This window comes from Cariama cristata, unplaced genomic scaffold (assembly GCF_000690535.1).
Source record: "Cariama cristata isolate BGI_N322 unplaced genomic scaffold, ASM69053v1 scaffold3677, whole genome shotgun sequence".
Lineage (NCBI taxonomy): Eukaryota > Metazoa > Chordata > Aves > Cariamiformes > Cariamidae > Cariama > Cariama cristata.
This window is the reverse complement of record NW_009628183.1, coordinates 50,181-77,160: the sequence shown is the minus strand read 5'-3', so window position 1 is coordinate 77,160 and position 26,980 is coordinate 50,181. Positions and strand designations below refer to the sequence as shown.

At 39.0% G+C, this 26,980-nt stretch overlaps 1 protein-coding gene across 1 annotated transcript in view; it reads left to right on the top strand.

Annotated features, from left to right (window-relative positions):
* Positions 1-26,980, top strand: part of SEMA3D (sema domain, immunoglobulin domain (Ig), short basic domain, secreted, (semaphorin) 3D) — a gene marked incomplete at its 5' end in the record, with an annotated part of 78,950 nt that overhangs the window by 31,287 nt on the left and 20,683 nt on the right. Inside the window, 4 exons of the mRNA XM_009704686.1 lie at positions 11,415-11,529; positions 11,948-12,017; positions 13,203-13,347; positions 25,844-26,066. Of these exons, the coding sequence (XP_009702988.1) occupies positions 11,415-11,529; positions 11,948-12,017; positions 13,203-13,347; positions 25,844-26,066 (553 nt within the window). The remainder of the gene's footprint in view (positions 1-11,414; positions 11,530-11,947; positions 12,018-13,202; positions 13,348-25,843; positions 26,067-26,980) is intronic.

Here is a 26,980-nt window from a genome sequence, read left to right as displayed (position 1 = left end):
ACAGTGGATGGGAGGAGCCCAGCAGCTTTTGAAATAATTTGCTTAGTGTAAACTTATTTTTTTCCCTACTAGAACTCAATTACTCTCTACCTCACTGTGCCTTAGGGCTCCTGTACATTAATGCCAGAGACACAGGCTGAAATTAGAATAGGCTTTGTTTTTAATAAGGAGGTTAGTCAATGCAGCCTATTCTTTGGCTGATTTTCAATGGCTCAACAATATGGTCTCTCATGGATCCTCCCCCTTAGGGAAAATCTTCTCTGGAAAGCACTCCCTTTTCCCAGCTACTTTCAGACCCAGAAGATTACAATGCTCTTGCTGGCAGCTCTTCGCCTAGAGTCAAACAGCTGTCCCTTGTCCTGTTCATAAGACCATACTTACCATCTCGAAGCATGCGTTGTAGTAACGCAGCCACTGTAGCACTAAATAGCACTAATTTAGATTTGCGTCATCTGCATTCTGTATATCACTAGGGGATATCAGTATGAATTGGGAGGAAGTTCTTTCAACAGTCACTTTCAGAACCAGTTGTGTCATTTATCATGGCAAACAACATTTCCTATTTTTGGTTTGAGGGAGGCAGAAAAAGTATCATTGGTCTATCTGTAATACCTGGTACTAATTATGGTATGTTCCTAGTTACATAAAGTGTAATCTGTTTGGTTATTTGCTTTCTTTTCAAGTAAGGTCATAAGTAAAAAGAGAAAATACCACTAAAGATTAACCAGCAATGTTTACTTGTTTTTTAAAACACATACAGATACACGTATGTATATTACATGATCATATAAATCTTAACTTCTTAAAGGCATGGACCCACATACTTCTGTTTCTAGAAACACAGGCATAAGCTTTTACAGCTACATTGTCTTCAAGCCCACATTTTTTTTAGTTTGCATCAGCTCAAGACTTGACACAGTCGTTACACACTGAGCCAGATTTGGAAAAAAAAAATTGCAGCATCCATACACTGTGCACTCTGCAGTCAAGTAACAAGCCAGCTGCATTTTTGTATACGTATCTACCACAAAATGATGACAAAATTGTAATTCTATTTAAGGACAACCTCACATATGCACAAATATAGCCCTAGAAAAGACCTAGGTTTCCCTCCTATTTTCCCTACTCAAATAGAGTGAGAAATGAAAATCCTAACTTACAGGAGTCCACAGAAGGGTTTTGGAGAGGGAGGAAGGTTGTTGGGGTTTTTGTTTATTTATTTTCTATATAGAAACATATTTTTTCATAGTTACAACCTCATTCTATTGGAATGGAGTGGAAATTAGCCAAAAGCAGTAGTCTCTCTGCTGCAGTATGAAAATCCTGTTTATTATTACAGAGATTTGCATTTGCTGTGTTACAAGCTTCTCTTTAACAGTTTTGGTGATGTATTGCAAAAGTTACAGTGTGCAGTCTTACAGACTAATTTCTGAGACCTCAGCTGCCAAGAAATCTGACTTCAGCCCCTGATGCTTTCCCATATTTCCCAAAGTGTTCAGTGTCCAGAAGTGGCCTTTGTTCTAGTGGGAACAAGTGAGCTCTTTGTCTCTTTTTTTGGTATGCCATTCCACCCTCATATATACCACACTGTACCTGGGGATGAGGATATAGCAATTAGGCACAGCCCTCTTGGTTAAACTGTACTTTCTAAACACACTGGAATGTAATCATTTTAAGAGCGCCTGAGTCGAGAGGCCAGGACACACCCTGCATTCCACCTTTGGGTAATGTGATTTATTTCCAAAGCCATGAACGTGAGCAGAGTTCAAGGCTATGACCTTGCCTCCCGTCTGGTGCTTTAAGGCAATTTGTATTCCCGGAATGGCAGGAGGGAGCTGTTCCTCCGTGACTCCGAGTCCAGGGTCCTGGTGGGCTCTGCTGTGGGGCTGCTTGTGTGTAAAAGTTAGGAGGTGTTTTTCTTGCCCTGGAAATAGTCTAGCCATGCCTTTACTGTGACTAGGGATAACTGGATCATTAACATTCTTTATATTTCTATATTGTGATTTGCATCACTTTGTAGATAATTGATCTATCTCCAAAACCATTTGGGTTGTCTGCATAGCATAATGCTTTACCGTTCAACCGTATTAGCTTGGGTCCCGGAAGCGAAATAGCCATGTTAACATGTTCTCAACAGGGCTAATTAGTCTGGGCTCAGAGCCATGCTCGTGCAGCTATCCTGCTTCCAGTTCTGGAGGCAGCTCATTCCAGATGAGATTTAACTTACTGCGTATTACGTGTTTACATACTTTCTCTGTCACCGTAATATTGCATAGTCACAATGCTAACCATAGGTAATGGATTTTTTGTTGGTTGTTTTTTTTCTTTTTTTTAATTTTTATTTCTCAATGATAATGATCAAAACCACTTCAAAAATGTCATCCTCTGAAAAACTTTGGCTCTCATTTGCCTGTTGATCGTCTTTGCAGCAGTGGATCTTTCAGCAGCCAACTCCTCTTGAACTTCCCAATTTGATATTTGAATGTTATGTGCCATTTGAAAGTTTTCAAATTATGTAGAAAAGTAGATGCTCATCAAGATGATTTCATTTTAAGGGCTGATATGTTGGAGACAAGCCAATTCTATACAGTGTCTGCTTCTAACTGTGATGAATTAAGAGCTATAACATTAGACTTTGTCAGGTCTTTTGGTCCAACTTTCCTTATTGGCAAGGATACAGGCGCAAGTATAGGAAGTTTTGTATATTTTTGTCCCTCATGGGTGTGTTTCAACAATGTAATTAGTGGGGTTTTTTTGAGGGAGAAATAATGATTTGCAGATGAAGCAAAAATATGTAAGTTATGCTTATATATAAAGAGGTGTGACTGAATTTTACTGAGCCTCAGGGAAAATGAAAAAGAAATTGCAGTGTCAAGATAGAGCTTTAAAAACTGGATTATGGAAATGCAGCTGCACAACCTCTGAAGCAAACTCTGGAAATCATCCTAGTTGCCAGAGAGACTCATTGCAGAAGACACTGTCAGTAACGTACTGGCTTGGAGTCCCTGACTTCAGAGTGCTTTGATTTAGATATTCAAATATCTCTAAGAGTGGCAAATAATGACTTTATGATTTTGGAAATACTCTAATGTGATAAAATTGGCTTCCTTGTTTTTTTCATATCAGAACATTTAATATGAAGATGTACCATGGTTTACAGTTCAGGCTCTGCTGTCGTTGATTGAGTCGTCGTAAATGCAGATGTTTTAAGATGTTAAATTCTAAAGGACTCTGTAAGATGTTGACCTACCTTTGTTTTTTGGTATCGTGCTTTTCCAGCTCTCAAGCTGTGGTTGTCAATACTGTCCCACACTAATGAATTTAGGCACTTGAATGTATCCAAGTGAGGAAAGTAATTATCAGGCATTCACTTCAGTCAATAAAGGGAGATGACTATTTTTTAGAGGAAGACTCCTTCCATCTTCAAACCAAATCATTCCTTGAAGGACATATTTTCCATTGACTATAAAGGGAGCTTTGCCCTACTGAGTCCCTGGAATCTGAAATTTGAGGCATTCTTATTTAAGAATGTGAAATTCTGAATGGCAAATTCAGGCCTATTTGTTCAGAAAGAAACCAGCCTATCCCAATGCTGCATCTCACACTGCTTCAGTTTCACAATGCTCTCAATGCATTCAAACCATATCAATTTTGATCTCCTGTTTGACATTAATTACTTGATCCATCTAGTCACTTGACTTGCCTGTAGCTTCATGATCAAGAATGCTACATTTCCTAACCTGAAGGTTTTGTTATTTGTTTGTTTTTCTCTGTCTTTTTACATCCTTTTTATGTATTTATATCATATAATTTTTGTTAAGTATATATGAAAGTTTAGATGAGAGACAGGTAAAGGCAAGTCTGGAATAAACCGTGTATGGATTACACTCAAAGCTTAAGGTACATTTTCCAGAGAATTCCTTAACATATTTTATTAGTTCAGCCATCACCCTTTACTCACTTCAAATTTCCATTGAAGTTATAGTGAATAACCTAATGATGGATATAGTAGAGTACATCTACTTTATGGCAGCCTTTGAACAGTTTTGGGGAATGTTCTTAATACTAGTTCTTAACACTGTTGGAGGTAATCTTAGCAAGATTGCTGAATGGCCTTGTGGTAAAATGGTGCTTAATTTTATTATTTCATTTGTCCCAAACCACATTCAAACTTTCTGTTGTCATCTCCCTGTCTTTACCTGAGCCTGCTAGTTTCTGGCTTTTTTTTTTTTTTTACATGGTATGTGTAGTAACAGTCCAGATTTTTTCTTTGATGTATAGTTAAATTTTCCAGTTTGGATCCCATCCAAAGATAATTCAGTAAAAACCTCTGGGTGTGATGTTTAAATACTTTCCAAAATAAAAATCAACATTTTCCATAGTGAACCAAACAATTATGCATGCTTAATGTGAGTGCATTGCCACTCTGAATGAAATAACAACAAATCTGCTTGAGGCGCAGGAACTCAACGCTAAAACGCTGTTTCTCTCCCTCAAACAGAGGACTTTTCCACAGTAGATGTGGCCTACAGTCTTGTAGTTTTTGCTACAGTTGCGATAAAGACCCTCTTTCCCATTGTCTTAATGCCTAGAAATGTGTGAATGCCCAGAGTGGCATCCTTACCCATAGGTCTCATGTCAGCTTTCCAATGATACTGGGTCATCTTGCCATACATTCAGCTACTTGAGCTTCATTCTGGTTTCATGCCAAAGGCTTCCCTGGTTCAGTCCTGCTGGGCACTTACTCATTGCACTTGAAGAAGCCAGGAGCAGGCTCGACACTAGCCATGGCACTCCTGCATGCTGACGACTATAGATATGTGTGCCCTTCTTGCCTAATCCTGCTGCCTAGATAGGCAAGGGCATGGGGCTGAGACAAATGTTTAGCTTTTCTGTTTGTTTTGGTTCTGAGATCTATATTTGACCCTGGTTGTGCAATCAACTTTGTACCTGCACAGAGCTCAATAAATGACTTGATCCACAGCCTATAATCTTAGTCTGTAGAAGGTACTATTTAACCTCTCCAATTCCTTTTGCAACAAGCAGTGTGGTTTACACTAAGGGAATGAAGCCAGCCAGTACAGAGCAGGGACAGGTTATGAGATCAGTAAATATACTGCACTAATGATGAGGACCCTTTAGTGTGTGACACAGTAGGTCTGTCCCTGGATGGGGAAAATAAGCAGTGAGCCAAGACAAGCTGCACATTAAGTTCTGAACTGTGACGAATTCCAGAAAGGTGTTCGGAAATGACCAGTCTCAGGGACCAAAAAGCAAACCGGGGTTTTGGACTTCTGTACTCTAGACTATGAGTTTTCTGTTTCAAGTTGTGATGATATCGAGCTCTCAAGAAAGATGTGAAAAATTATTATAGAAGCGTTCTCTGAAAATAGGTTTGCCTCGGGGGAAGCTTAATGTCCAAGCCACATAAATCTAGAGGAACTTCTGATTATACTTTTGGAGGAGATAAAGGTCATGCAGCCTGCATTCTGATGGTCCGAGGAGCACTGTAGATATATCAGGCTGATGCACCACCCTGGAAATCAAGAGGGCTGAGTTTATTCCAGGCATTCTTGTTGAGGTGACGTGCAACTCTGTGCAGTTCCTATCAGGAGCCTGTGCATGTTTGCACCTCTAGTTCTGTTGTCTATGTGCAAATGCTACTTCAGTGGTAGGGACCTTGCAAGGCACAGTCCCTAGGCTGAAGAATTGCATCATTCTGCCAGACTAGACTTGATAAGGGACATCGCTGTGAGTAAGCATGTGGTACATGAGGCTGAGTGCCATTGAAATCCTCATCTTTGGATCAACTAGTTCAAGCAGCAGAAGTATTATATGCTAGCAACATCTGCAGTGTCCAGGGGGGTTGGTGCGGTCTTATACGAAGCGATATGCAATCCTATAGGGAAGCTTTCCCCATGAAAGGTTCTGTAATCTCATAGAAACAGCAGAATTACTAAACAGAGTCAGCAGTCTCGCTGTTAGATGGGGACTGCAGATGTAGAGGTGAACTGACTTTGCCAAGTTTATGCAAGATATCCATAGTAGAGCAGCCAAAGATCTAAAACTGGATATGCCTCCTTTCTCTTGTTTATATTGCACATATATTTTTATTATCTCTCAAGTCACACTTCATGTGTTGCTTGATGTCTGTGGATCTGACCCATAGCCTGCTGAAATCATGGGAGGAACTTTTCATCTGACATCAGTATGGTTTGGACAAGAAATTTTGAACCTGAATTCCTGAAGGAGGAAATCTTACTTTCCTGTCAGTACCTAACAGAGTTGGGTAGGGCCAGAATGTGCAAAGTAAAATGAAATAATTAAAAAAGAACTATGAATTTGAAGACAGAAGTCCAAAGAAAATTGTTGACTGTTTCTCCATTTATAAAGTCTGATAGAAGGGGTTTTTTTTTCATAATGTAAGGCTTTGCTGCAGGGGATGCCATTTGTCTCTGGTGACTTTGTAACATAGCTAGACTTCACACAAGAAAAGGGCTCCAGGGTCTTTTGCAGTTTCAGTACTTCTCCCCTCTGTTCTCCAGCATTTCCTTTTATTCAGGCCAGGAATTCACTTTGGATGGTTCTTCTGCACATGTTGCCACTGGCTCTAATTAATAACCTGCTTCTAGAAATTCCACTCATTGTCTTTTTTATTTAAGAGGCTGTTCAGGATAATCACTGTCTTTAAAGTTTTATGAATCACAGTGTCTGACATCTTTGATGTTGATTGATTTTCAGAAAACTGCACTTTTTGTTCTAATGTTCAGTTTGTCACTGTTACTTGCAAACAAATAAGAGATTTAAAATCCCAAAGATGCAGATGTTCTTTAGCTTTGTTGCCATCTGTTTTCCTGCCTACTGGATTCCAAGACTAACATTTGAGCATTTTAATGAAGCTATGTTTATATAAGAAATAATAGAATAGTAAATAGATACAACAGAAAGTCTTTAATACGAGTTGATTTTAAGTCGCTTTTCCATAGAGCAATATTTTTTCTGATGGTTTTTATTTTCATGATAAACTTATCTTTTACTAGATGGTTTGAAAAACCTGTTGTTTTACTCAGTTGTACATAAATTGCAGATCAGAAAACTGAGATTTACATGGAAGTCTTCAAAGAAAGGCATATGATATAACCTTAATTTACTTCACAAATGTTGCATTGTGGCATTTAAACAGCATTCTCCCTGGATGTCAGAAAGCCATACACTTACCTGTGCTTATTGAAGTTGTACATCAGATGTTTTAATTCTTAATGTAGTTTGGTAGAAATCTGATTTCTTACTCCAACAAATTATTTTTTAGAACCAGCTTATTGAAAAGGGTTGAAATTTTAGGATTTCCGTAGAATAAAAGTCTGTCTGATTTATTAAAATTATATTGGATTGCTTCCCCGCTTATCTAGATAATTTCTGTGTTTAAATCTTTGTGAAATTTTTTGGTAATATTTCCTCAACAGGTGACAGATTGAACTGCCCACGTTCCAGTTGGCAATTATCTAAATCTCTAACTCAGGCAAACACAAGTAATCAAGATTTTACAGGTACTTCTTTCTGTTAAAAAGAAGGTGTTTCAGGTGGAAGTGTTGGTATCTGCTATAGTTTGTGAGATTACAAAGCAGTAAGTGCTAATTAAACCTTTATTTATATTCAAAAAGAAATATGCAGTCCTAAGTGTCTTCATCTGTACTGTAACAATGTTTATAGCAAACACTGCTAATCCAATGTGCTTAGAAGTGATATTTTAGGAGATAAGATTTCAGATACTCTTGGCTCCTCGTCTGTTACAAGTAGATTAGCCATATTTTTGGAATGAAAGGCTTGCTCATGCTGCATTCCCCAGCACATTTTTTTCTCAGCACTTAAATTTATCTTGTCTTCTTGTCTCATCTCCTGAAAGATTTAGTGTTCTTTGTCTTCAGTACCAGTATCTCTTGTCCAAAATCATCCAGTTTACCACACATTTCCAGCAGGGTTGAGGCAAAACCTTGCTTGGTGTAAATCAGTCCAGCAGTCTTCTTAGGATTTTGTAACTTTGTGTTGAGTCCTTATTTCTGGTCACCTGTGCACTGGCTGGCCTCTGCTTTGGTGATTTTCTCTCTTCAATCCATTTTTTCTAATCCACTGACTACCCGGCCTGTACATCTTAAGATAATAATGTCACAGTCTACATCCAACTCATAGCATTTGAGCATGTCAGTGATTCATTGCAGACTGATATTATTAAATAATAAAGATTAATAAATAAAGATTTTGGCCCGGTATGTCCTTTGTCCAGCCTCTGAGAGGCCAATAATAATGAACTATGATGGCCCAAGGAGTCTGCAACAGAGTAGGCAGATATGATGCAAAGCTAATGAGTTCGTGTCAACATGGTCTGAAGGACCATGACCGCTGAGGACTCAAGGCCAGGTTGGATGAGGCTTTGAGCAATCTAGTCTAGTGGAAGATGTCCCTGCCCATGGCAGGGAGGTTGGAAGTAGATGGTCTTTAAGGCCTTTTCCAATTAAACAATTCTATGATTCTGTGATATGAAAGGAGAATAATCACATGTTCTCCAGCACCTGAAGCCTCAAGACGTGTCAAAACCTGACCTAATATGCACCAGAATGTCGTGTTAGGAACGAAGGGGTGCACTTTCTTCAAAAATTTGATATTTCCAGAGCTTAATAAGACAACTGCTACTTGAGAGTCCAGGAGCAAAGATATGCCTATACTATTAATAGTTTCTGAACCTCCTTGGCCTGAGCTGAGCTAATTCTACCTATAGATAAAACCATCATGGTCTATGTCAATTCCTGCACTTTCTCAGTCAGTGAATCCTGGGCACATATTAGGAAAGCAAAGGTACTGTATTGTTCAGAGATGGCATAAAGAATTGAAGAGTACTGTATGGCTGCTAATAAACTCCACCACCCCATCCCACCTCACCCCACCCCCAAAACAAACAAAACCATGGTCCTAATAAAATGTACATTTTGTTTCATTCAGCCAAGGCAGTAGGAAGAAGCATGTTGGAGGATATGTCAGCACATTATATGTGCAGGTGTCCAAATCAGTGAAAGGTCTTTTCAGTCTCTCTATTTCTGCACCATAAATTCGTCACTCTCTGGCTTCAGAAGAGCTTGGTAGATCATGAAGTGCTGGCTGGTCATTGAATTCCCCTTGCTCTTTTATAAACTGTACAGTGTTATTGGGAACTTCTGAATATGTAAGGCACACCTAGTGAATGTCTGTTCTAATGTCTCTTAAATTCAAGTAACATGGTTAACATCGTGTCCTGGCTAGCGAGTAAGGAAATATGGTTATATCTTAAATCCAGTGGAATCTTATACTTTAAAGCACATAGTACTTGCGAAGAGTGCTTCCTTTGAGCACAGTATTTGGTTCACACTACTCTTTAGGAACTCAGTGGAACTACTGATTTGTTTAAAATAAACATTTGTGAAAATGCTGTGTTGGATCATGACTTAAGGGTGGTAAAACACAAGTACGTATTTTCCCATCTCTTGCAGAAGCTGAACGCCTGTGATGACAGGAGCAGGAGCTAGACAAGGGTGATTTTTCCATTCCAGCCCCATCACATCTTGCTTCCTCCCTGCTTTCTGATCCTAGCCAGGCATCTCCTGTGGTGCTGCACTGCATCCACCAGAAATCAAAGTACAAGCCTTGCAATGCGAGAATTGCTTAGCTAGTCCGAATTGCCAGAACAAAAAGCTTAACAATTCTTGCTTTTTAAGATTCTTTGTGGCATCTTTGTAATTGTTTGGTTTTAATTACACCACAAAGTTTATCTGCCATGCCTTTGAACAGAACACACACATGCAGAGCTTCTTTTTCCTATTGGCTTCAGGCTGCTAATTTTGACACCTTTGTAATAAATCTGTTGGCTAGATGCAAAGCTTCAGGCTTGGCAGGACCTCAGGAAATCAAGACAGGAGGTAGTAATTCTTGTAAGAACAGGAGTTCCAAAGGTGATAGATTAACAGCAATCATTTCCAACTGAGCTAACCTATTTAAAGGTAGCAAGTACCTGAAAAGGGAAAACAGTTAGAGGGCATTACCAGAGAAGTGTTACTCCTTGTGAAGTGAATTTCAGCACTTAAAACCATCTTTCTGAATGCCTGTAATATTTGTGATACAGCCCTGAAGTGCCAAATACAATCCGTGGAAATACCAAGTAATTTCCATCACCCACTGTTTCCTACTGGCTGGTTCTATACCTTCAGAGTTGCAAAGCCAATTAACAAAAAAAGTGATTTCTCCTAATGAATCCAGAGGGGATGAATATTTAGGACCAAATTTGTGGTGCTTAAGATCCTCTAAGCTTCAGAGTTTATAAATGAAAAGAAGTAGGCACCTTCATGGAGTAATTCAGAACCTATAGCTGGGAGACTGCTGTTGGTGATAACATTTCTCTTAAGTGTTTGAATTTTTGGTTCCTGCTGGAATATCATTACCCTTACAGTTTTCAGTATGAAAAAACATTGGGACCTAAATAGCATTGTGGAAGCTAAATAGATCTGTTATTTGGGGCAAAAGGGGACAGATGAGTGTCATCCATTAGATTTTTCATGTACTCAGTGGAAGGAGGTAAACTCCTAACCAAACTCCTAGTTCCAGCTTCTTAAAAATAAAACTTTCTACTAAGATCCACTCTTCCCATACGCCTCTACTGATCCCAGTCAGTAGAAGGACACCTACCCTTCAGAAGGGTAATTCCAATTCCAAGTGACTCTGTATAGATTTTTTTCTTTCTCCAGTGACTAAAGTAAATTTGGGCAAGTATGCTTATATCTTAGAAACCCATAGTAAAATAAATAAAAAAAAAATCCCTTTTGTGGAGGATAGACTGATATTTGCATAACAATGATTATTAAAATAATATGACTGGTTTTCCCTGGAATGCATATCTCTCTGTACTGTGTACACAAAACAAACAGGACAGTATTTACATTGCAAGAACTGCTGAAGGATATAGTTTTTCTTTTTTGAGAAATCTATCCAAAACATTCTGTGTTATTATTGGGTTTGTAAAGAATTCTTGAAGAACAACTGATTGCAAAAATTAGCATCACAGGGAACAAGAAATCACATAAGTTTTCACAGCATTCTAGCTGTAGAACTGGTGAGAGAACTTTGCAAATAGATTTGGGTATAATTAGGAAATTTGAGTTGCCCAGTTTCTGAGCTGAGAAGTGACTACTGGAGCTTCTTATAAAAAGGCTGTCCTACGTAGTTTTCGGGAAAAAAAAAAAAAGAAAAAAAGACTTTGTTGTTGTTGTGGTAAGATTAAACTGTGGAATCAGACTGAAAGAAGCACAGTCTATACTGGGCTACCATCAAATATCATATGTTAAATCTCTTCTTATTTGTTTAATATTTAAGTCTTTTAATTTTATTTTTATTAGAATGATATGGGAGGTCAAAGGAGCCTAATAAACAAGTGGACTACTTTTCTGAAAGCCAGGCTTGTGTGTTCGATACCTGGTCCTGAAGGAGCAGACACACATTTTGATGAGCTGCGTAAGTTGATTTATCTTTAATGGTCCATTTTGACATCAGTATTGCTTAGGGTTTTTTTGGTTTTTTTTGTAGAAGCACTATGACTTGTTCTGATTTTACTCCTCTTTCAAACAGTGGTTGTAATCTCTCTGACTTGTATTGGAAGTCCCTGATTATAACTGGAACTAGTCTGATCAGAAATATGGATTTTTTTCTCTTTCACTCCAAAAACTGGAAAATGAAAAACTGGTTCTATGTAAAAAAGAGACTATCTGCAAGTGGTCAAACTTCAGAATATTAGCACAAATTCGCATGGCAGAAATAAAAATTCAGACAAAAATAAAGCTTTATTATATATTTACAAATCTCCAAATATAAAATGGTAAATGCAGAAATATTCAGTGGATTTTTAATTAAAAAAAATAATTTCCCATTGCAGAAGATATATTCTTACTTTCTACAAGAGATGAGAGAAATCCGCTTGTGTATGGAGTCTTCACTACAACAAGGTATGCGCTGGGATCACATTTGCCTCTGGAAACAAATGCCAAAGATCTTACTTAGGCCTTTTATTAAACCCTTGTATTACTAGATCCTGATTCCTAAGGGCAGTGAGAGACTGCTTGAATAAGGCTTGCAATATTTGGGCTCTAGTCACTAAGGACAATATATTCAGAAATGGAAATAATAAATTATGTCCCTAAACCTTTTTGTGCCTGACTTTTGAGAATGATTGTAAAAAATAATGAAAATTTAACAATCTAAAGTGTGCTAGTTTATTTCAACCTCATCTAGTTGGATTTACAAATTTCAATCATATTTATTGAGCAACCAATAGTTACTATTTTAGACAAACCGTTGTCATGAAGCATTATTTCTGTAAGCTGCAATAGCATGATGCTTTATATAGAATTGTCAGAAAAGAAATAAATAATTCTTTCTTTTGTCTCCAGAACCTTTGAATTAAGTGTAAATAATGACTAGCCAAATGCTGAACAGTATGAGTACAACGAAGAATTGCCAAGGCACTCCTTAACTCAGAAGCAGCCACCACAGTGGCTCCATAGAATATATAATCACATAAAATATTTTAAATTGAATGAAATGTTGCACAATGAGTGAAATGACATACAAAGTAACTAAAGTACATGCCACTCAACAACGTGGCATAGTGTTATTTGGAAAGATGAACTGTTTGGGTTTTGTTATTGTAGGAAAATACATTAAAAAAGGAAAAAGACATAGAAAAAGATATAAATGTTTATTTCTGTTTCTTTAAATTGTCTTTCCAATGCAACTTGTAATTCTCAGGCACACCACCTGTAATATCACTAATATATGGACTTCCAGATGTGAACATAATGTAAAGGAATGTCCTTCATTTGCAGAAAATTCTAATCAAAATAGCTGGAAACTGTCAGCCACTAGAAAAAATGGCAGTCTATCGTGTGATCCCAAAGGCTAAGTCCAGGTTTCAACTGAGGAAAGCTTTAAACCGTAATGACAGTGACATTAAATATCTGTAGTTATCAGACCTGTACACATTGTCTGTTATTTAGCACCACTTATATGAACTCTCAAGTGTAGGACTGATCCAAACCCCATTAAACTCTGTGGAATTAGCTAATTCACTGGATGAGCCATGCACTGAAGAGGTGTTTACAATATGCATATCAATCCATCTTCTTTTTCAGCTCTGTCTTCAAGGGCTCTGCAGTTTGTGTGTACAGCATGGCAGATATCAGAGCTGTTTTCAATGGCCCTTATGCTCACAAAGAGAGTGTGGATCATCGGTGGGTGCAATATGAAGGCCGCATCCCATATCCCAGACCTGGTACAGTAAGTGTCTCCTTAATTACGTACTTCTATTTTTACTCAAAAGCAATCATACTTCACACCCCTTCTCAGATTGGTAATTTATATTTTCCACTCAGGATGTTTCAAATTATCTTCTCAACCTTTTCCCTTCTGTTGACAGCTCAGACATCTACCTACCCTGTAGGTATATAAATACACATTTTTCCATGTGTCTGAGATAACATTGTGTCCAGACTGTCTATTTCCTGATTGTTTCTCATATTGTAGTTTCCTATCGTACTACTGTATTTCTGTCTATTGGGATCACCTCTAAGGTATCAACACTTCATAAAAAGCCAAAGGCATTTCTTTATGGAGTATTAAGTCGTGATGAGGTACTTTATTTGAAGTCTTCTATTTCTGTTATCTTTGTGTCTGTTAAAATCCTGTTCCATGAGATATGGTCATCGATTCTATTATGTGTGTTTGTGCATGTGTTGTGTTTTGAAGTAAAATAAGGAGTTAGTTGCTGGAGATTTTGTGTGATGAAAGATTAACTGATAGGAAGAAAAGAGAACTTTAATATCTGGAAATACTCCTAAATCTCAGTCTCTTAGACTTCAGGTGTAACTATCGGGCCAAAATAAAGAGGAAAATTTTGAAAGAGTTATTAAAGAATGCTTCCTCCACTTTTGTCTTGGTATTAAATTTGGAAAAGCACAGACCTGCATTACAGCTGAGGAAGAAAATTATATTTCCAAAAATGCATCTTCTTTAAAAAAGTCATCACAACTTTGAGCAACTCTTCATATATAGAATGTAAAAGAGCAATGATTTAAGAGTAAGATAGATATTGTCCAGGATAGTTTTACCTTGGTCAAGTGTTTAGTGAACTGGTACTAGGCAGCTGCATAAATCCAGCCAAGCACTGTGCTACTGAGGTTGGACTGCTGGTGGTACCTTGCCTAGAAGCCATCTGAGTGTTTCTGCACTATTTCTCTGGCATCAGCAGTGGTGTAACCTTTGCTTCAAGCCACATTATCTAGCTTATTTAGCTCTTCTTTTCACATATTTTCTTGTGTCTCTGTGTTTTCTTCATCATCCTTCCAGTGGACCCAATTGCATGGTCCAAACCCATACTGTTTCCTGCAGTCGGTGATCCCAGGCTTCAGCAAGTCAGGGCCTGGGCTCTGGTTCCCTCCTCTCAACTGCAGGCAAGTCGCAGAGGGCAGCTCTCTCTGGATAGACTAAGGCAGCTCCAGAGATTGATTTGGCCTGCCTAGGATCTGTGCTGCTGGAGCAAATGCGCTCCTACTTTAGACAATTTAGGCAGTGTAGGCTTACACATCTCTCTCTCATGCAGAATATATAGTGCCCCAGGAAAAGAAGATTACAGTCAAATTTTTTTTTTTTTGAAGCATGTGCAACTCCATTACTGGTTAAGAAATGCAGATGCATTTAGTTTTAAGTACAAAAATGGTGCCAGTGAGAACAATAGCTGGTCCCATGGCACCTAAAGAGATTAAAATAACTCTATTGAAAAACTCAGAGTGCCCCATAAGGATGAACACTCTGCACAGATAGACGGGTCATAAGCTCATTGCATTTTTGAGTGTATTAGCCATCACATGGTTGAGCTGGGATTCATAAGGAAGGAAACATGTCATGCTGAAGCATGTCAATGCAGATCTTTATCACTGATTTGAATATCCATGCTGGCAAGTTTTTAAAAGTTGGAAAGTTTAAAGATAAACGGATATTTTCCATAAGCCGCCCCTAAACCCTCCAACTGCTTCCTTTAAGCACCTGATAACAGCTGTGAGAAAGTGGTCTCACAAAAATCCTTAGGACCTCCATACTCTCTGGATATCTGTAGGAGTTTGTGTGATCGAGGACTGAGAAGGGAAGTGGAGCTTACAGAAGAAAGATCTCAGAAGAAAGATATCTGTAATATTTGCTATGTAGATAAGGTAAACGTATTGCTGCATAGTTATTTATCTTTTGTCTTAGTGAGCTGGACTGCGACAAACTTCAGGCTCAAATATAGAGTATCCAAATAAGTAGATTCATGCCATGCTCTCGTCTTATAATGGGCTATGCCAAAGCTCTGGATATGAACAGATTTAGACTGCGATCTGAAAAAGCAGCACAGTGCTCAAAGGCAAGGAAAAGAAGCAGCATACTGCACCCTGGCAGAACACTACAGTGTGAATGCTGAAATACTCTTCCTTAAAGATTAATTTCATCATTTCTTGCCAGCTATGAGGTTGTTCAGGAATGGTCAGAACAAAGCCAAAGAGGGATAATCTATCCCTTTTTAAGTTACTAGAACATTTTTGAAATTTAAGCTCTAAGTATTGCCTACCGTTAGCATAGCCAGCACTGCCCTGATTTTATATTTCTTATATTTTAAGTTACTGGTGAAGTCTAAAAATGGCTATACTAGGAAATAAATTTCCTTTGATGTTTGGCTTTGAGAGAGGCATTGACTTCCTTTCAGCATTTATACAGAAGCAGGAGACTGCTTACCCTAATTTAACTTTCTGCTCAGCTGCCTTTATCTCCTAAGTAAATAAAGCTGTTCACTATAGAGGCTGTGACCACTTTGATATTGAAATTTTGACAAAATGCTTCCTGTGGCAATTTGTGTCGGAGATAAACTCCCAACATGACTATGATATCATGCCTTCGCAATGCTGAGCAGCGCGCAGGCAGCAGGAGCCCCTGCCTGCCTGGGGTCCTGGTGCTGCGGCGTGGTCTGCCTGCCCTCTGCCGTTGTTGGAAGACCCCCAGAACAGGGTGACTGGGGATCCCCGACACCCTCCACACCATTGACGCTGCAAAATGTACAGCTCTTCTGCTCTAACTTCTCCTAGCAGTATTAAAGAGCTAGTGGAAATAATGGGAATTAAACAGAGGCAAGGCTTCAAATCTATTTCAATTTGGGAACTGGAAAAAAAAAAAAAGAGACAGAAAAAACTTGTAGCAGGCAGCCCCGACACAAAGGGTGATTTGAAAACCAAGGGAGCTTTTGCTCTATCTTCTTTAGCTGTTTAAAAATTGGACTTGCATATCTGCAGCTGTCCCCAGATAACAAATCCAGTTTTCTTCCACTCTCTTAGGGTTTCACCCAGGAAATTATCCATTGATAAAGAAATCATCAAGGACTTTCTTTACAGTGTGTTCTGTATTCTGAAACAGAGTCTTTGTAACACCCTCCTAGTAATCACAGAAGGCATTTGAACAAGATTTTCAGTGAATTAGGAGGAAAAAACATGTCTAGCTTATTTATTTAGCTGTGACAATTGCAGTATCAGAGCAACTCATGGCACCCATTTGGAAATCATCCTCATTTCATTGATGGTGAGTAAATGTCATTGAGGTTAGATTTTTAGAGGAAGTCAGTATTTAAAGATGCAGATTAATACTTACTGTGATCTACTGCAGAACATAGGACTCTAACTGCTATACAAGGCAACAACAAATATTTTTGATAGATCTAGATATTTTACTAACTGATCTGCCAAAGGTTCAAAACAAAGCTCTGGATCAGCAAAGTAAGATTCTTGCAGTCTGAGTCGCTCAGCTACAAGAAGAAACAGCCCAGCATGTTACTTTTGTCCATTTGAAGAGTTTTATGTCTCACCTCTTTCCACTCCAGATCTGAATATGGCCCTGAGCTCCTGAATTCTTTGTGTATTTTTTTAAAAAATAAGTTCTCTTACAAGCCCTCAGATTCTCCTGTGATCTTTTTTTTTTTTTTTTAAACTCTCTCTGTTGCTTTCTCTCCCTTTCTTCAATGAAACCCCTTCCTTTATTTCTTCTGCTAATCCATCGCACAGGCTGATCGAGATGTGGTGTCCATCCCGTGGGGACTTGGCTGAGCCACAGAGAAATACTGTCTGCCAAAAAGCCTCCCCCTGTCCTCCCATCTGGTTAGTTTTGCTGCTTTAATAAGCATGTTCATAAAACATTGAGGGCTGCACAGGTTTCCCTTGTTATTTTTAGACTTATCTTCCTCTTTCACCTGATCTTTTATGGGATAGACTGCATTCTTTGCTTCTCCAATTCCTCTCTCCTTTGATCTCCCCACTGTAAATGGGGTTACTTAATTAAGTGAAATGTTTCACTTTATGGGTTTATTTTCCTCAGAAAGCCTCCTCCACCTCCTCTTACTCACCAACCTGTTTTCCCCAACATGAATCACCTTTCACTTCATAGCAGCCTTTCGAAACACTGCGAACCCAGTCACCTTTCCCGCTGATAGAGGTTGGCAGAGAATTGCAAAGTGCCACCTGCAAAGTCAAGTTCACTCACCTAGCTGGTCTCAGCCCAGTTAGCCTCAGATTAATGCTTCCTTATGTCAGCCTTCTCTATGAACAACATAGGTGTGCTAAATGGAAAAGCAATACAAAGTGCTGAAGACAAACACTGGAACAGAGTAGAACAAATCTCGCACATCCAGTGGGGTGCAAACTATCTTGAAAAAATGGGGACTTCAATTTATTTGTAGGGATTTTTTTGTTTGGGGGGTTTTGTGCTTTTTGTGGCAGGGGTGGAGTGAGGTTGATTCCATTTAAAATTTGTTCTGCTTGTTTGTCTCCTGCAGAACCTGACTCATTCCCCTTTCCCCTGCCATCTTCCAGGCTTGCTCTGAGTAGCTGCAAGGTTAGCATGAAAGTCGCCCTACTGAGTGTCCAGTCCTTCTGGCACAACCCATCCATTCTGTAAAGAAGCACTAAGACTTTTTGCAGGCATGTCCAAATGCAAAATGTATTGTGCAGCTCTGATAAGACTACAAAGAAGCCACAAGGTATTCAGGCCACTCAGGAACCCAAGTTTCATCTTCAGAATGGCTTATGGCTGAACCTTCAATGGCACAATAAGTGCCTACACCCCGAGAGTCATCTCTCAGATGTCATTTAATCTACAGAAGATTGTAAACCTATAAATACCCCATTTTGTAAAGTACTTGTGGGCTTCGTGGAAGCTCACGCCACTCCTCAGTGTTATGTCTTAACGACTCAGGACTCAGACTTTGCATTTCTTTATAAACTCTACAAATAAAGTTCAATGTATTGGATGTGTGGGAGGTCCCTATTTAACACAGAAGTAACTAGTTGAAGGTAGTTCTGTTTTTCTACTTTTTCCTTGGTGTGTCAGTGATAAGGGAACTTATTGAGAGCTTGGAAGACTTTACATTAGATTGTAGGTGAATGCTGACTACAAGGCCATATCTCCTTGCTGGTTAAATATTCGTTCACTGAGAGCTTGGGAGAAAAGGACCACGTGGTTCTCATCTCCTCTGAGGGAGGGTCTGGTGCTCCAGTTCCTACTGCACTTTACATAAAATAGAGAACTTTTCAGAGAAAAACAGATCTTCTCCCTTCCTGGTTAACATCTGAGCAACATTCTTACTGCTTTTGACTGAGCTGAGAGGTAATTATCCCATGAAAAGTGAAACATTTTCAACATGAAGGAGAGAGGAGCTCCCAGGATGACTCTGGCCCATGCATCTGGAATGGAGGGACACCTCCCCTAGGAGGGAAGCCCAGGCTAAGACATCTAATTCCTTGACATGGGAGAGATTTAAGAAATATTTCCCTCCTTAATGTTTCACACTGGCTACTTCAGATGCTCCCAAGAGAGCGACTTGTTGGTGTGGTGTTTAGTTCTCCTTGTGAACTGCATAAAAATTCCCAGCCTGGACATTGCAAAATCCGCCAAACAGATGCCTACTGCACTCGATATTATCAAGTCCCTGTTGTGTATCTAGCCTATGGGTGTTTGAGTCTCATTGTTAAGTGGGTCTAAGGCTCAATCTGACAAGTCACTTTTAAACTGGGATTTTCAACACACTTGAAATAGAAACCCTTTTGAAGCTCACAGGGAACAGCATTGTGTTTTAAAATTGTCAGTAGACAACAGGACTGCTGAACTAAAGATGCATCATTAAATGAAAAGGATATTTTTTTACATACCTTATAGCTAGGTTCCCAAACAATCGTCACAATTTTAATAGGTGTTAGATCCAGCAGCTCTTACTGATTTCACTGGATGGTGTGAAACACTACGCATTTTGGCAACTTGGAGGTTTATTTAGGAGCCTAACTTCTGGCACCAGCTTTTGAAAATCTTGGCCAGGGTTCCCATATAATGTTAACACAGTCACACCGTATGTCTCAGCATTGTGTGAGATCTACACATCCAGCACTCTGCTAAGCTGCAAATTTAATAAGACAAGCGAAAAAAGAGAAAAGCTTACATATGTGTGGTGTTGCTAAGTTAGTGTGTATTTGCTTTTATTTGAGAAAGATTAGTCTTAATTTACCACCTCCTGATTACATTTGGATACAAATAAAAGGTGAGAGAATAAAAGACACCTTTGTAGATCATCTGGGATCAGGAATTAGTCCAAGGTGATTATTGTCAAATTGAGCTCACATAGAAGGCTCTGTAAAAACTTTAAGTAACTGTTGAATTGATTCTTTAAAAGTTTTGTGCCACAGAGTTTATACAGCAGTTGAATAGAGGTGCCCTTAGCACTTCCAACTCTGTTTCTGGTGGGATTTTTTCTTTTTTTCTTTTTTTTTGTTTTGTTTACTTTTCATTTTTTAACATGTATGTTTGTATCAAGTTGTCATTCATGGCAGTGAAGGCCTAAGTAAGCTCACAAGAATAAATCACATGGTGAATAAGTTTCTCGCAGGATTCTTATCTAACAGTACTAATTTTGCTAATTTAATGTGTTACATTTTTCTTGATGTCAGCTATCTGGAAGAAAAGCATCAAATCTGAGCTATCAGAAAGAAAGAGATAGGTACCTCCTCTGTGCAGTTCACGCACAACCAAGATAAGAATCTAGGTCAGGTGAGATGAATCACACCCTGTTGCAAAAGCAGAAGGTGCTGAAAGAGAACTGTGATGGTGTTGTAAGAACTTTTATGGAGTCAGATTCTCTTGTCATCCGCATGAAACATCCCTACCAACCTACTCCTGTGACATTTGATATAAAGGCAAATCTCTTATTGTCTCCAGTGGGAGATGTCACATATCTGAGACAGCATCTGGTGCTGATGATGTGAATAAATGTCCTCTGTGAACTGGGCAGAGAACACTGATATCATTATCATGAGACATACAACAGGATGTGAACTCACATTTTCAGAGGTGAAAGGCTGCTTCACTCACCCAGTTGACCACGCAGCCTTTTACCATCATACATCCTATTGATTGCTATGAAAGGAAGCACAAGCCTACACGAATTGTTCTGCAATGATGGGTGGACACAGCTTTAAACAGCTGCCTGAGGACTTTGCCAAAGGGTGGCCAAAATGAATTTTTCATCCCTCTGTTCCATCCATCATGCCATAGTGAGTGATGCCTCTGGAAATAGCTCCCTTGGCCAAGCATAACAGGGTAACACCTGCCCAGCTGTTCTTGGTGGTCATGCTGTCTTAGGATGGGATCCAAAGCCCACTGAAATAAATGGAAAAGGCCCTGTTGATTCAAGCAGATCTTTGGATAAGAATCTTAGGCCTTGTTTCCACTAAATTAGCTGCTCAAGATGGCAAAGATTTCCCTGTGTCATGCATGGTAGAGTTTGGGCCTTTGGGATTACTCTAACAACTTTATAGTTCCATATTGGTAGATATTTTCTCCTCGTGGTTTTTAGTAAGTGATGTCATTGCTCTCATCTTCCTCTGTTGATACATTTTTGGCAAAAATCTAGGACATCTTTAAGACCCGTGGAGCTACTCCCATTTTTAACATAGAAACAGACTTCTGGGATTGAGCTGTGAATAGGTGAGCAATCAGCAAATTTCCAGAACATGCAGACTGTATCTCAGAGTAGCAAGTGAGAACACGAACCACAGAAAATGCACGTATAAGGGGAAACCAATCTTTAGTATACAATGAGGGGGAAGAGAGTTATTGCATGGTTGGTGAAGTGAAGAAGTGAATTTGTTTCTTATCCTGTGTAGAATAAATTGATGCAAAGTTTTGATCCAAAGGCTATTAAAGCACATGTGTTTCTTTCTATTGATTCCAATAAACTTTGGTTTAACTCCTGCAAAGATAAACATGCTTTTGAAATTAGTAGGGGTTTTGAGGTCTGATTCTGGTATAAGTGGCAAAGACTGAGACCTTGGTTGTTCTAAAGGTAAGGAGAAATGTTCATTCCTGAAGTACTGTTCATGTAGCAAGTGTGCACATGATTTCGTTTCTGTGAGGTTATTGTGCTGTCTGAATGATTTATCTTGTATTATGATTCGCTTTATTTTTTTACCCCAAAGTCTAAAATCTAATTTTTTTTTTGTCACAGCCTTTCTGTGGTCTCTTTTGCTATATAATGCAAAAGCATGTATTTCTTTGTGAAATTATTTAACTGATACTGTTATATTCAAAAAACAAGCTGACTACAGCCCACCTCAAGGATGTGACCTTTCAAGGACTTTAATTTGTGAAAGTGCAGCAGAAAACAGAATGTAGGAGATCATACCCAGCAAGCCAGAGGGTGAAGTTCTTACAGAAATGCTAGCGTAAAACCCCTAGGGGTAACCCACTGCAATATATATTTCCAATTGAATGATTTTTTTCAGTAGGACTTTCCTCTTCTTCTTTTTTACTTGTATTAAACTTGTATTTTCAAGGGATGCCCTTTGAGCAGTTACCACAAGACAATAATTCAAACCCATCTTTTTTTTCTTGTTGGTTCTTTCACATGGGCACCTTAAATTGTACAGTGAAACAAAATGACTAAATATGCAACGGAACATATCTTAATTCAAATTGGCACAGGTTTACTCTCTATGGATAAATTTTCAAAAATCTACTAGATGATTCAGGAGCCTAAGACCTATTTTCAATAAACAGTTTCAGAGCCTTTATGAAGGTAAGGATGCACAGGCTTAACTCTTACAGCTTGAAACAATGCTAAGCAAGTGGGCACTTGCACAAAATCTGTTAGATCCTTAGATAGCCATAAAAATCAGTCCAAGCAAGGAATGGAAATAGGTTGTAGACTCTTAAATTGCTCAGGCTACAACTCTGTTAAAACCAGAGGTCAGGTTCAAGTGCAGATCCATAGTCACTGTACTGTTTAATGCTAGGATGGGCTTTGCCATAGTTTAGGCATGCTCCAAATGGTACCCTCCCTGTGGCAGTGCTGTGGCAGTGTTTGGTGTCTAAGGTGGACCAGGAGCTGCCCCCAACAAGTGTTCCAGATGTGGCTGTAGATGTGGATGTAGAGCGTCACCTGGTCTGTGCTTCACTGGCCTGTTTTGCTTCTGAATATACAGGTAGTCTCTGATACTTTTGAGAATGTTATCCTCAGTCAGAAATTTTTGCTTAAGTAGTTGCTGTTATCTCTGCATTTAGGGTATTTATACAGTTGCATGTTCACATAGAACTGTATATGATGAGAATAATTCTGCATTGTATTAGCTGTATTTACTGCTTGAAGAATTCATCTTTAGGCACGTGTAGGCAATACTGGTGCATGCTGGGCAGCAGCTACATTCCCTTTTTAGCGAGCACTACCACAGGCTATGCTGTGTGCATCCCTCAGCCCAGGAAGAGAACAGGTAGTGGAAACCCAATGCAGGCTGGTCCTAAGCCCACAGGCATGGATCCGCTGCTAGTGGCTGATGTTGTGTAGCTGTCAGAAGGGAGTTTGCCAGCAATGGAGGAGCAACATGCTCAACCCTTGATGCTGTGTGTGTTGTTCCTAATGCAAATGTTTTGGATAATGCCAAACCTTACATAGTGAACAAATCCTAACTGCAAGACCTTAACTGGCACCATAGATTGAACACATGTCAAACTGGAGATTTGGGAATGTGAACTAAAGTCTTCTCTATTAAAATTAGCTATGAAGGAGGATTGCAGAGCAACTTCACCGCGGATCTTAACTTTCTCCTGGCAGACTACAAAGGAATTATTTAATCACATTTCTTTCTTCACAGGCTGTGTTATGGCTCCACCTGGCAGGAAACACAGGGATTACTTAGGTAAAAATAGTGTTAAAAAAGAAGCCATCAACAGTTAATATGTAAAAGGGTGTCACCAACTGGAATAGTGTTTCCAGTTTGTCTTATTATTATCCAGGATTTGTAGTGCCCCATTAACACATCTAGATGCATCCAGATTCAAGAGAGAAACTTTCTCAGACTCAGATTAGAGACTACGTGTAAAACAAGGGATGGAAAAGAGATACAAACAGCCATGGGAAGGAAAGCAGAGATATGTGAGCATGAAAGATGATGGGTCACCAACATGACTGACCTTGCCAATATGTTCCTGGGCTCACCCCGAAAGTCATAGAAGGGAAAAATTTGAAGGAGGTTGAAGAATTATGTTTATGGATGGTCTTCAAGCAGGATGTGTGAGAAACAATTTACTTTGTGTAAGCCAAAGAAACAACTGAATTGATTAGTTTGTCAGTACAGGTCTAATAGAGGTGAGAGCCAACACCAGCGATAAATGAGTGACACTGGGGAAGGGTCTGAGGGAGTGATTGCTGTAGCAGTTGTCTGGACCAGAAGAGGATGAGACTGTGCTGCTGAAAGCCAGAGAAAAGGATGCTGCTGCAGCCAAGCTGTGGGCCTGGGCAAAAGTTCCAGCTATGTGAATGAGTAAGAAAAGTCACTTCTGAGAAATAATGAGCTACAGGGATCATCTGGCATCTGGAGAATCTGCCTTTTTTAGAAAAAATACCACCAGTAGGCGTAGGAGGTGCAGTTCACTGAACAGTTATGGCCTTTGATCCAGCCCACATACAGGGAAAAGGTAGATGTGAGTGTTTCAGTCTGGAAAAATGAAGATGGTTGAAACATTTACTAGAGGCCTTCTGCCACAGTAACCCTGAGCATATCTCCCAAGAGAAATCAAGCCATTAGTCTAACACAGGGGCATACCAGTAAGAATCTTGCCCAATTCTGGCTCACTGCATCAACAGGGCAGAAGCTCAGCTTCGATGAGAGGAGCAGAAATACAAAAAAGCAGAAAAACTTCGATCTGCGAGAAGATCCTGCACTTTAGATACTTGCGATTGTCCCATGGTAGCCACCAGAGGGCACTCTAGACTTGCTGTTGAAAGTCCGGTACTCTGATACCTGGCTGGTTTGGTCAGCATGGAGAAAATTTAGCTGCATCTTGGTACCTGTGCCTTGAAATGAGAACTACACAGCATGACAGGTCTCCTTCACGTCACCCTTGATTTCCTTGTCTTCATAAAATATGCAACGCGATAAGGCGCCTGTGCGTGGGGCAGGGAACGAGGAGTTGAAATGCGTTGCAGATGTACTGAGCCCATTATGAGAATTGCTCCAGTTTTAAAGCAATGCTTTCAAAAAATGAAGTAATGGTGACCAAGTGCTGCTTTGGGATGAGAAAAATCACTGAGTAACCTGATTTCTTACTGGTTTCACAAGTGTTCTCACAGAAAGCTTGATTTCTACTTCAATATGGATTGAATTTGTGACTTACTCATAAGATCAAATTTCCAAAGTGGCCTATGCTGGTGCCATCTATTATGCTATTATATACAAGTGGTTTCTAAATATTTAAAGAAAAAATAGGTATTTTCCTATATTATTAGATTGTTTGTGGGTAAATTTTGCTGGCTCCAATAGATGTTAAAAAAAAAGTTCAAAGTGTATCACAGTACTGAATGTACTGCTTGAATATTAATAATAATAATGATTTTCATTATTGATGATAGTGGTATGAATATTAAGGCATGTCTTATCCTCTCTTCAGGAGCACTGCTAGATGAAGAAACATAAAGTATCTTGGTTATGGTCTTAAAGACCATGTGGTGATAAACCTATAAAAATTTGTGTAGCTTTTAGTAGTTTGTGTTTACAGACATATTAATGCAATAAATATTCACATTTTATCCAGCATCAGACAACTTCGCTTTTCTAATGCTGTCTTCTTTTCCTGAGTATCTTAGAGATGCTAAAGAAGTTCATATCCCCTCTAAGTTTTAATTTAGGTTATCAAAATCTCTGACTGAGAAAGAAGAAAGGCGTATAAGAATTTTTCTTCAAAGATTCCATATATTTATAGGCAGTTGCAGGTGTGGGCATATAACTAACAGGAACAGAAGATTTATAATTCTGAGTAGGAGTATAAATGAGTGAGATGAAACAAATTAACAAGTTTTGGTTGGTTTTAAAATATAAAGGAGAATAGATGGGAGCAGGATAAAGGAAAATGAAGGGGAAGGGGAAGATCTTTTGAAGAGAGGTAAAAATGAAAAGAGAAGAGGAGAGAGTGGAGAAATGAGGGGAAAAACAACCCTTTGAAGACTCAGTGGAGAACACACCACCAGTGTATTCCCATGCTTTCAATTCAACACTGAGCTTTTTCAATCGTAAATCGAATTACCAGCCACTGGCAAATGTGCTTTACAAACCGATATAGCTGATCTGGACCAGGCAGCTTTCCTACTACATGAAGAAACCTGCAGATTACTTATAATTCTTTCCTAATATTCCTTTCATCTTCTTGTTCCCTCTCTTTCGTTCAGTGTCCAAGCAAAACCTATGATCCGCTCATAAAGTCTACCAGAGACTTTCCTGATGAAGTCATTAGCTTTATTAAACGCCATCCACTGATGTACAAATCCGTTTATCCAGTGACGGGAGAACCGGTATTCACTCGAATCAACGTGGACTATCGTCTGACTCAGATTGTGGTGGATCACGTCATGGCAGAGGATGGGCAATATGATGTTATTTTCCTAGGAACAGGTATGAGAGAGGACTTCCACTATCATTCTGTACAAACCACATCCTTTAAGGATACTTTTAGTCCAGCAAGTCCTGAATAAACCTGTTGATTAATATCTTTTTCCTACGCATGCAACTTCGGGAAGCATTTAGATGCTCCTGATTCTGTGCCAGGTCTTCATGCAAATGCCAAGATTAGATTAATTTGTCAGCTCAAGAGATTATTACTATTGGGATTTTAATGCCTCCTGGTCCCTATATGATAAACCAGTTAAGAGTTGGGGTACCTGGACTTTCTTATCCTCTGAGTACCATTCAGTACCTGTCTTTACATTACATGTTAGTCTGGATCCAATTTTTTTTTATAAACAATTAAAAGAAAAAAAAAATAACCTTAATAACTTCAAGGAGTACTTCCTGTTATCAGTAGTGAGATGGTGCTTCAGCATTAATTCTCATGTGACATTGAACAGCTAAGAAGGATTTAAAACTGAGCCTAAGGCAACGATTCCACTTAAATGCTTTTAAAGATATAACTTAGCAACATGAATAGCTCCAAACAAGAGGACCAGTATTGAACACAGAGAGGTTAAACCACTCTGTCAGGGAAGAAACCAGCTTTACAGTTTTTCTATGGATAATTCTGTATCTATTTACATTTTTATGATAGTTATATGCCTTCAGGAAAAAGTCTAGTTTTACCATAGTAATTAAATTCAGAATCACTAGACAAATCACCCAACAGCACAGTATGATAAGAAATATTAACATATATTCATAACATTTCTGAGGTAATAATCTACCATTTTACTCCACTGGAATTTCTGGTTCCTAACCACAATTTGATGTTCTCTCACTAATAATAGGTCTTATAAAGCACTTCTCACTGGTAGATCTGAACGATTTAATAAGGAGGTCATTGCCATTATCCCCAT